At 33.5% G+C, this 12,500-nt stretch overlaps 1 protein-coding gene across 1 annotated transcript in view; it reads left to right on the top strand.

Moving 5' to 3' along the window:
• Positions 1 to 12,500, top strand: part of LOC135226569 (blastula protease 10-like) — a 49,875-nt gene that overhangs the window by 12,189 nt on the left and 25,186 nt on the right. The window contains 1 exon segment of the mRNA XM_064266252.1: positions 9,059 to 9,281. Coding sequence (XP_064122322.1) covers positions 9,059 to 9,281 — 223 coding nt within the window.

Here is a 12,500-nt window from a genome sequence, read left to right on the forward strand (position 1 = left end):
GTTCTTAGACGACCAACTAAGCATCCTGCCTGGACTACATTCCACTATAATTTCTAGGGGGGAAGCTGTCCTTATTGTGCCTAGCTTTTCCTGAACGTCTTTGAACCTTTCACTTCTTGGTGGTACACTTTGGTCTTCTATTCAGGGTGGTTGAGAATACCAGAAAGAAGACTTTTCAGCCTTATGCCTTTGGATTTCAAGGCTATCATTGGAAAGCATCTACAAAAATTGTAGGAAAAAATTTGGTAATTGGTTACTGAGGCTATAACGACAATTGATGAGTTATGAAATTACCAGAGAAAGAGGCCACGAAAACCTTCGAGTTACGATGCTGTTGCATAGTGCATATGAATCTTTTATTAGCTATTACAATACCGCAATTGTACGGAACTCACAATGAAAGTTAACCGGTGAACTAACACATCTATGGTAGGTAACAGATACGAGGGAAAGCCAGTGGACTACGAGTATGTATAATAACCACGATGCGTATTATCAGAGGAAGAGTTTCAAGAAACCATATCTCGGAAATGGCGAAAATAACTCTTAGGATGTCAGGGATTTATGTATGAATTATTATGTAAAACTTATCCGCAATGAGGGAAAATAAGCGTAAATGGCTGTCAAAAAAGTGAATGATAATTTTATGCTTAAGTAAATATAATACCGATAGACAAAGTATCGTAAAATTGAAGTTTCGCCTCCATTATTTCCCATCACTACCTTCTTTAAATTTACGTGTATTTTAGGTTTTTGAAATGTCCTGGGTAGTGACATGCTTATTTTTCATGACAATTTAGCTGTCACGCTCTAATGCATCTAACTCTACTTAAGATATGAAGGACGATGTTTTTTACTTACGTTATCTGATATGGTGAGAAGTAGGTCGGGGAATAGCACTGGGAAGCTTTGAATTTGTTATCAGGAATTGTAAGAAAAGTTGAGTAACCTTTATTGCTGTTTATCCTTTTCTAAATTACTCGTGTACGCGTATTATTGAGGATTATTAGTGAATGAGTGAATTAAATGTCTAATGAATGCGTTAAAAGATTTCATCCTTTTTTATCCATTTCAATTTTTAGCGTACCTTTGTACAAATGACTGAATACTTTCAAAATGTGTCGGTTGTTACGATTCTTATTAGGTATGGATTGAAAATGTGCTCGCTTTGTTTTCTTAAAGCAGAAATATACGATATATAAACGGAACCACGGTATGTATTTTTCTGATCTGATAAACTCTTGAAGAATTCAGGTGCCTTTTGATTCATCAGCATCTTACCAAAAGGAAAGTTCACATACTCTTGCATCAACGTTATGATGAAAATTCGGCCTACTGATGATTATGCTTTAGTTAAGCATAGGTTGTTTACACAGCTACGATAGCCAGCTACGATTGTTAAATTTATTATTATTATTATTATTATTATTATTATTATTATTATTATTATTATTATTATTATTATTATTATTATTATTATTATTATATTTTTATTATATCATTAAAAATATAAAAAAAACGATGTTTATGTCAAGAAATAACCCTTACATTGCTTTGCTATCAGTTAGTGTACTATTTTCCAGTTCCATTAATTCAACGGAGGACTGATGGATAAAAAAATGAAATAAAAAAGGCTCAAGAAGATTGTTATTTCTTATGATCAATCGTCTTGTTATCTGGAAAGACTGTGAATGCCAGGGTAAAATTAAGTCTTTTATTCTGTCAATGAAGATAACGGAAAGCCAAGAAATACGAGCACAAAGGCGTCTTGAACTTGACACTGGAAATATCTGTTTTGTATGTGAAAATTCACCGCAGCCTAAAGGCATCCAGACGAGCGGGCATGATCGGCGGGCAAAGGTCATCGGGCTCATATACCGGGCAAACCAGCGAAATGGTCGTATCCGTGTTGAACTAAATCACCAGGAGATACGACACTGCCAGACTTACGTTATCATAATGGCCCCATAAAATAAAAAAAATAAAAGGAATACTTTATCAAAGATCTTTGTAACGTCAGCATGACTTGGCATTTAGTATACAAGAAAATAAAGAAAAGCCAATGGATTAGGCAACTGGAGCTCACATAAATAAATTAACGTAAGCACATGCCTTATCAATTTAAATATATAAATGCAGAATATATTCACACACACACACACGCACACACACACACACGCACACACATCACACACCACACACACACACACACATATATATATATATTATATATATATATATATATATATATATATATATATATATATATATATATATATATATATATATATAACATATATATATATATGTATGTACATATATATATATATATATATATATATATATATATATATATATATATATATATACTATGTATACTATGCATATATGACTTAAATACATACACTAATACATGCATAATTATGCAGTCGTGCCTCTCTATACTGACACCAAATATCTTGAACTATTCTTATAGTTCCCAGAGAAATTTTTTTTTTTTTTATAGGACTTCTTTCTGGACACAATTTCTACCAAGGCAAGAAAGAAAAACGCAACAAAAATATTCCTGTTAAATCCAGCTTTTCTTCAAGGTCATTTGCCCAAATGTCTGCTGTCATTGTGAAATAAAAAAAGCTGTTCATTTGGCAAATTTTTTTGTTTTCATACAAAATTTCCAGTCTCTCTCTCTCTCTCTCTCTCGCGTTTTATTCGAAATCTCTCTCTCTCTCTCTCTCTCTCTCTCTCGTTTCTCTCTCTCGCTTTTCCTCTCGAATCTCTCTCTCTCTCTCTCTCGCGAGTTTCTATTCGAATCTCTCTCTCTCTCTCTCTCTCTCTCTCTCTCTCTCTCTCTTGTAGACCGTTTTAGTAGTTGTTACTTCGTTTCTTTTCGAATTCTAGTTTGTCTCTTTTTAGTTATTTCTTTACATCTACTTGAATTCCTCTCTCTCTCTCTCTAAAAAAATATATATGTAATTGTGCAGTTATATAGATAATAGGCAATAAATGGTCTTGGAGTATATGAAATGTATATATAATAGAAGTAAAAGATTTAAGATAATTGCATCAATTTGTATGCCTCTGATCACTGTTTATTAGTTCCTTGCCCTCTACTCATTTCCCTCAGAAGTAAATTTAAAGGACACATGAATTACGATCATGATCAACTTTATCAGCAAAGACTAATAAGTTTTTACTCAAAGTTACTTGGTGAGTTATTTAAATGATAGCGACAGACATTTGGATCTAGTTACAAGTTTCACATAACGACTTGGCAACAGTATGTGTTTATCACTTACCTTCCACATATTATTCAGCTTTCAGTAACTCACGCTCAGACCTAAGGGAGGCAGATCCCTCCTGTTTGACCCATATTGGCTCTTACCTCATTCTGGATTCGCTTTAATTTAAAGAAAGATCGTTCGCCATTACAGCCACCAGAAGGCAAACTTCAGCATAATCTTGGCATTGCCAAAATATAGTAGTCGAGAGAATGATCAAATACAAGATGATTTAATCTAAATTTTGTAAAGGTATAAGTCGGTTTTCAAATTTCATTGAGCTGGATCAGTTTCTCCTCAGGCTCGTTTTCCACTTGTTATCAATTGTAAGATAATCAGAGGGTTCAATTGCCTAACAGCCCTACTAGTGTACGCAGATGGCCTTGACACTCCTACTTCGACTGTGTATAGTTAGACTTTCTCGCCATCCCTCGACCACGTGTCCGGCATCTCGCCCCTAAGAGGTAACACTAATTGTTCCTTCAACAAAGGGTGCGTTTCACTTTTTCTCTTGTTTTCTGCATTTCAGTTCAAATGAACAGTAAATCTTTAGCTCACCTCAGTTTATATAAGGCGAGAAAAAATGATGATACCGAATGATGAAAAATATAATTGATTACCTTGAAAGCAGACCAAGGAGATTTTTGTTGTTGTTATGCAATCAGGAACGAAAATGCAACGCTTTCGTTTTTCTTAATGAGGGGCTAGGATGTAGTATATAGTCCCCAGTCTTGAGATGACGACCCAGTGGCCGCCGAGGCTGGGGCCCATTGAAAGGCCGACAGGTAGGCCAGAAAGAGGCCAAAAGTGTTAAATAATAACGGTATTGAACCATAATCAGAGATGGTAGCAACTAGTTCAGATATTGTTAGTTAGATTTAATGGTGTCAGACTAAAATCTGGTCAAAAAAGCAATAGAAAAGTCTCCTAATGGTAACATGGAATTATGGAAGTTGCTAGACACCAGCTGTACATTATCTTGATGTTACTATGGATGTCCATCATAATTTCATTATGTCACTGCTGTTGTTAACTTGCAGCTAAACCAGGATCATATCCTACGAATTCCGAATCTTGATGCAGTAGAAGGCCTACTAATGTGAGGAAAGAGATTATGGCCACAAGAAAATTGAATTGTAGGCCGCATGGGCATGCTTCACTAACGTGTAAAAGTAAAGGAAAGAAAGCAAAACCATTCTTGCTAAGAAACACACCACTACCTTTTGTTAGTCTGTTGCTCTTTTCCATATATCTAGCATAAATAACGAAAGGTAAGCAGGTTTATCAATCACTAATAGACGTAATTATAATCGCTCACGATTCAGGAACATTGGTGTTCATAGAATCGCCCGTAAACTGTTATTCGGTATCATACGAAAGAGGTAGCCTCTTATGGGGCTTGTACAATATAATGTTGAAATTTAATATTATATATTACATAGTTATTTCGTCATATTAGTAAATACATATCAATAATTAAATGTGCAAACCCATAGTATTACGTTCCATGTTTTCATTATTGTATCAACGTACGAAAATTTGATGGCGAGATAGTCTTTTCGAAAGAAGGTGCCTTCCCAGGTGGCCCTTACATAATAACAAAAACGATGGCACTGTTACCATTGACACGAATGTCACACCAGAAGATGAATTTAACTCGTCAGTGAAGTCGTCAGTGAAGTACACCTACAGATAACATAAATTTTATTCCAATTAACACCAAAAAATAGTTATATTTGTCTTCAGACTTTGTCACTTCAGTTTTGTAATGAATCTAATTTATCAAGTTCACATTCTATGGAACAGAAATGCACAGTTATGTAAATGTCGGTTTTGGTGAAGCTGCCTAACTGGTCAACGGCAAGTGAATTGGGTGAAACTCTATGCGCCAAACGCATAACACTTGAAAAACTATGCCTATAAGTCCAAGTAGTCCCTCACATATCGGGTTTGTAATAATTGAAATACGAGTATATTTTAAATATTATTTTGCGGTAACAAGCTCAAGTTCTTATAAAAAAAAATAACAATATGTAAACTCATGTACATTTTTACAACTACGAACCGTTTAAATCTTGACAATGTGACCTAATTTTTAACAGAATAAATTAAACTTATAAACTCAAGTAGCCACTATTGTGAAGCATTGTTCCACTTGAGTTGCCGAACACAGTTGCCAAATCTTCCAATAATTAAATGGGAATTATGATAGGATGATTGGAAGAATCAGTTTTTAGTCACTTGAATTCATCCTTCAATGAGTGGCAAAATATTGAATGAATCCAGAAATGGACTAGAATTGGCATACTTAGCATGCGATAAATTTGTTATTTGGATAAATTTACGAAGCAGTGGCATGCGTTATACGGTTACTTTTCTGAAATGAACCGTTTTCTGTCCGGAATGAATTGCCACTTGTAATACTGGCAGTGTTTTACAATAATACTAGAAGAATGTTTAATATTTCATTGTTATGGTCTGGCAGTTCTAGCAAGTGTAAATATTGCTGACTGATGTTATCACTGCCACTGACAAACAAGAACGTCTATCTCGTCAGAACTGATATGGATGCCCTGATAATCAAATCGCTGCTGCTGTCATTGAGATCTCCAGGCATTCGTAAAATCTTAGCAGCTTTCCCCATCTTGGTTTACAAATGGATGGCTCCAATTTAAATTAATTTTATAGAATAGGATTGGCCTGTAATGGGGTAGTGTATGGGCCTTTAGGGAGATTTTAACTATTCGATTGTCTGGAGGGTAACCGAAAGTTCATTGCGCGTGCACACACACATATAGATGTTATATATATATATATATATATATATATATATATATATATATATATATATTATACTAACAAAGCCTCAATTCAATAAAACTGGATGGTATCTAGCGGAGATATTAGTCAGGAAAAGGTACTGAATAAAATATCTGCTAGATACCATCCAGTTTAATGACGTCCTGTTAGTAATTGCATTAATGCACGGAACAATTGTGTAAGTGATAAAGTTTATATATATGTATATATATGTATATATGTATGTATATATGTATATATAATGTATGTATATATACGTATATATATGTATGTATATATATATGTACATATATATATATAATATATATATATATATATATATTTAGATATATATATATATATATATATATATATATATATATATATATATATCTATATATATATATATATCTATATATATATAATATATATATATATATATATATATAATTGCAATGAATAAAAAGGAGAATATATACGGAAACAGTGAAAACTCATTAAAATTTAAAGTACTTTAATAACAATTAGTACACACCTATTCAAGCAGAAAACAGAAGGTAAACACAAATTGCCCAAAAGCAACGACCCGCCGTACAGCATTTCTTCACAAACTACTTATCATCAATTATTATACTATGGTTTACTGCACAGTAGCCAAATCAACAAGCTTTACATCTCAACATTAGATTCATATAAACCTTTAATCACAAAAATCTAGTGGCAACCACTGTTACATAGCACAAGAGAAACCTCTTATAATGCTAAACAATACATTATCAAATTTTCTTCTTGGTAAACTTGAAACACGTTCACATTCAGACAAAAGTTGTGTGTGCATGGAAGATTCCTCGAACGATGTGTTCGTGTATGCGTCTGTTTCTGTGGGCGGAGCCAGTGAGAGATAAGTGTTATTTGAAATAGACTACTTTCTTACCATGGAAAATATAGAATGTAGAAAACGCTATTATGTGTAAATCTGGAATTATGAAATAAATGATGTGTTATGACACAATCTGTTTTGCACAACGAATTCGTTACATGACCATGACGTCATCTACAAGGAGTGGTCCTACGAGATTGCTTGTTCGTTCCTGCGTCATATTTTACCACCCTTCCCCCGCCGCCCCCCCCCCGTGAACCTTTTCATATACTTTATGAGGCACTATCTGCCCAGCTTATGAGTGAATTTATTATCAGTTTGTTTTTCTGGACTTATTTATAAAATGTATCGCTAATCTGTTTATGAGATTTACTATTGTATTTTTATTTTTTGATGTGTGTTGCTAAGAGCCAGTTCTCTTTTGGCAGGAACTCTATCTATCTGTCACTCTGTCAGCCTCTGTGAGCCGAATTATTACCAGTTTTGATCATTCATAATGGTGTTGAACGTATTGAAGAGACGAATTAATTACTGCATGACTATTCAATTTTTGTGGAATTAATATGTCGGAGTTTTGGAGAAATAGTGTCTCATTTTGCTTATCATTTGTGGGAATTGTTCAGTTACCTGGATAATGCTTCAAACAGTCCGTTTTCTACGTTCGAGTCATGAAGAACAAGATGTTGACCTTTTTTTTTTTTTTTCTCATTTGACTTCTTAAATCTAGCTGTTTCGGATAGTTAGAGTCTTGCTTTTCTTTTGAGAAATAAAGTATATTTTTGTAGTGCAGAGGTTAATTTAGTGCTCAAATTAACTTTTGCAAATGTCTTGTGTGTTGATTAGAGATTTCAAGTGGGTCATGCTACCATATTCAATATTAGTGCCTCCTCTGTGGTTCACATTTACTATATATATATATATATATAATATATATATATATATATATATATATATGTATATATATATATATATATATATACATATACATACTATATATACTATATATATACTATATCATATATATTATATATATAATATATTATATATATATATTATATATATATATATACTATATAGATATTATATTATATAATATATATATATATAGTATATTTGAACCACAGAGGAGGCACTAATATTGAATATGGTAGCATGACCCACTTGAAAATCTCTAATCAACACACAAGACATTTGCAAAAGTTAATTTTAGTATATATATATATATATATATATATATATATATATATATATAATATATATATATATATATATATGTATATGTGTGTGTGTGTGTGTGTGTGTGTGTGTTTGTTTGTGTGTGTGTGTGTGTGTATTCTGAATTAAGTCTGATGTTCCTGTAATGGGTGCTTTCTCTCTGACTACTATTAATTTGGAGAACCATCAGCTTAATCAGTGAGGGCTTCCTCCGTTGTTGTTGTTTGAGATTAAGCTGGCCTTGTGCCAGCACGGGCTCTTGCTCGTAGAGCAGCCCGTAGGAATGAGGGCTTCCTCCTTGTGCTGGCTTGTTTTATTTCAACCTGCTGACTCATCTCTCAGATCTAGGGGATCAACATCTCAGTAGTTCTGGAAAGTACAAACAGGCAGCAGCACAGAAATTACAAAAGAAATGTGGGATGCGCGCGAGAGAGAGTAAAAGGACACTGTTTACGATTTGCTAAATTTTAACTTATTATGGTGAAAGCCGAGAATCGTAATATATATATATATATATATATATATATATATATATATATATATATATATATATATATATACATATATATATATATGTTTGATTTTAAATCACGAAGTAATAAAAATAAAAAAATTGATGATTATACGCAACAAAATTGAAGCCACAAAGGAAAATTTAGACACTGGCGATGCTAATCCTTCGTCTTTTAATATGATATATATATATATACGTATATATATATTATCTATATATATATATATATATATATATATATATATATATATATTATATATATATATATATATATATATATATATATATATATATATATATATATATATATATATATATATTATTGTAGCATTATCGTTATTTTTGTGATTCAAACAGATGCTTTTCTTTCAGAGTAACAGCGCCAATGGGATGAGACTGCCGCTTGATGGGGAAACCGGTTTCTTTAATAATACAACCGACGGAATGGAAGTCATCGGAGATATGATTATTCCTAATGAACTTCATAATTATCTCAAAACACTAAATATTCAACGAAAAGTTATTGCAGCCCCTGAATCCCGCTGGCCAGAAGAAAATGGATTTCCCACAGTTCCCTACAAACTTAGCAGCAGTGGTTTGTAAACATAGCTGTACATACCAGTATTAAGCAAATGGAAACCAGTTATTTGGGGGAATAATTGTCACCAGACAATGGACTAGAATTGTTTGAACTGAACAGATATTTAGGAGAAAATGTAATGAGAGATTGTATGATGAGAGAAGAGATGAGTCATAAAAAAGGAAGCAATCAGGGTTGCACGGCTTCCAAGAAAGTTTGGAAAGAAAGTTGTGTCTGTCTACGAAAGCAAATGTTAGAATGTTTGAATGTTTAAGGCGAGCGAATGTTGAATACCAGTGAGAGAAAAATGATATGCTTTGAGATAGAAAGGCTGAGAAATACGAAGATTTGAAGTAGTGAAAAGTTTAGTATAAATGAAATGATGGATCACACTAGTGTGTGCTGGTTTGAAAACATGGAGTTAAAGTACGGATTTCAGGCATGTGATAAGAGAGTCTAATTTGGAAGCTTCGAGTCGAAAAAGGGAAAAAGAGACTAACAAATATATTGGCTGAATGGAACAGAGGTGTTTGAATTGAATAGCCTTGATATCCAAGAAAACAAGCATTATCAAATATGAGCAAAAGTGGGGTGAGGAGCCCACTTTAAAGGCAAATGCAGTAACTGTTCTTGGGGAAGCTTTGTCCATGACTGTTGCCTTGTTTTTATTTAATTTGTTCTAAGCCACTTTAGCAAAATACATATTTGTTCCCAACGATTCGTAATATATGATTACATCATCAGTGGCTCTTGAATTAGAATAAAACACACTGAAAAAAATAGCGTAATAAACACAAAGGCAAAGTCCAATGATGAAAAAGTAAAAATCGACTTCATAGGGAAATTTTGCATAAAGGGCACTGAGTAGCAGGCAAAACACAGAAATAAATCAAAGCTACCGGAACATATAAAGAAAAAATTCGAACACCAAAAGGTTAGAATCTCAAGGTAAAAAAATAATTAAGGGTATGGATTCAACCTGTCGTTATGATACAAATACAGAGATGAAGAAGACGAAATGCAAATGAAAGAACTAAAGCTTTATTATTTAGACAACTTGGACTACCAATAGGGGAGACCTGGGCAAGTTGGCCAACTCTATATAAATTCAACGTTTACCAATAAATGAATCTCATACACAAACTGTGTAATTGTCACGTGTTTCCTCACTTACCTACAAAATTCCATAGGACGTAGGAGCTCGAATTTATAAGACAAAGTTTGATTTTGATGGAAGTAAGTAAATTTTTTCATTTTTGTGTTTTTTGTTGTAACATCTTTACACTCATTATTTTTCAGTTATAGCATAGTTTCCCTTATGGTTTAAAGGTTCTCTACCATTAAAATTGATCATTCAAGGTTTTTGGTAGGACTGGTAAGTGTCTTTGTACTAAATGGTAGGGATGGGGCAAGTCGGCTTAAGAAAATGGGGCAAGTTGGCACGTTTCCGACTTGCCCCACGTTATTTGATAACGATAATAAGTCTATTATTTATATTATTTACGATCTGTTCCTGAATTTATATATGGATAATGAGATTAGTGTCCTATCATTTCCTCCACATCTCTCTCACAAGTTGCAGCCCCTGGCTGTTAGTGTTTATAGACCTCTGAAGAAATATGTCAACAGAGCATGTGATGCGTGGATGACTAGGAATCCTGGATCAACTATGACCATCTGACATTCCTGGTATAGTTTCCACGGCTTTACCTCTTGCTGTCACTCATTCTAATGTTTTCAATGGGTTCAGGACTGCTGGAATTTTTTCTTTCAATACAGACTATTTCGAGATTCTGATTTTATGGGTGCATAAGTAACAGATCGACCACAGGGAGATGTCCGAAAAAAGACATAAGGGCTTCGAATGGTATAGTCTTGTAATATGACAGACAGCAATGGAATTTAAAAAGTTCTTGATGGAGAAGTCCAAGGTAAATTGATAACCTTGGAGAGTGGAATGAGCCCACACTATTTACTTCGGAAGTAACTGGGAAGACATTGATTCCACTTGCAGAACTGACCCCATTGCCTAAAGCAGGTGTCAGAAAAGTTAAATTCAATGAATACGAGGAAACGCCATTCCAATATTCTAACTGACACACTAATAAAAAAAAAGCTTGAGAAGTAGTTGAATAAAAAAAACCCAAAAGATGAAAAGAACTGCTCATGTTGATTTAGAAGGAAGCTCAGATGAAGTAGATAGCCTGGGTTTTAGTATGTATAGATCTATTTTCTAGAAGTAAGCCAGAAGTGTGGGTCCAGTGCAGAGTAACATGGGAGCATAAAGACTGTACTGGCGAAGATTTATTTTGCACCTGTCACAATTTCACAATTGTAACTCAAATGATCTGAACTAATACAACTGCTTTATATTTTACATTTGGAAATTCAGACCGTATTTTTTTTACTTGATTTAAAAGCAAGGTAGTAATATTCTTTCTAATTATCAATGTGTCAACTTAACTCATAATGGTTGCCAACTTACCCTGCAAAAGGATAAAAAAAGTAATTTATTTTCTAAAACTTATTGCTACCTAATGTTGAAAGCAAACCACATTTTCTTTTGCTTTATGATGGAGAGGAGTGTATTTTTTTCAATGATGATAAGAATTTCGTACAAATGTTTGTTTCTGCTCTCAATAACCAAAATTGTAAACGTGTGCCAACTTCCCCCGGTCTCCCCTATTCGAGTCTTGAATAATAAAACAACTTGTTTCAAGATTGAACACTCGGACTTCGGCTGTTGTTACCCCTGTCATAATGATATGCTTTGTTGTTTTGTTTTTATTTCGTTGCCTCATTTTATCCATTGGTGTCATATTGACAGGTTGGCTCCAAACCCCAAAATAATTTTCCTATTGTGATTTTAACATTTTAGTGTTTTAAAATTTTGTATGCGTGTGTTTTCAATGAGTTTTCTTAGTCTTAATCTAAAAAAAAAGGTTTTTGCCTGCTCCTGTGTGTCCTTTGCGCAAAATTTTCCTTTTTATTTGATTTTTCTGTTTTATATTGTGACTTTAACTGAGTTCTTCTTCCTGTGAAATTTACTGTTAATGTTCCTCATTTCAATTTTAGAACCCTTGATAATGTAATCCTGGGGTGCAAGGAGTTCCGAGGTGTTCATTTCATCTCTTCCACAGTGCTGACTGCAAGAGCTTGTGACTTCTGTAATTACGGTGCTGTGTTTACTTTTTACTATCCGATTCAAAGAGGGTAGATGACAGACATATGTAG

The sequence above is a fragment of the Macrobrachium nipponense genome, chromosome 14 (genome assembly GCF_015104395.2).
Source record: "Macrobrachium nipponense isolate FS-2020 chromosome 14, ASM1510439v2, whole genome shotgun sequence".
Classification (NCBI taxonomy): Eukaryota; Metazoa; Arthropoda; class Malacostraca; order Decapoda; family Palaemonidae; genus Macrobrachium; species Macrobrachium nipponense.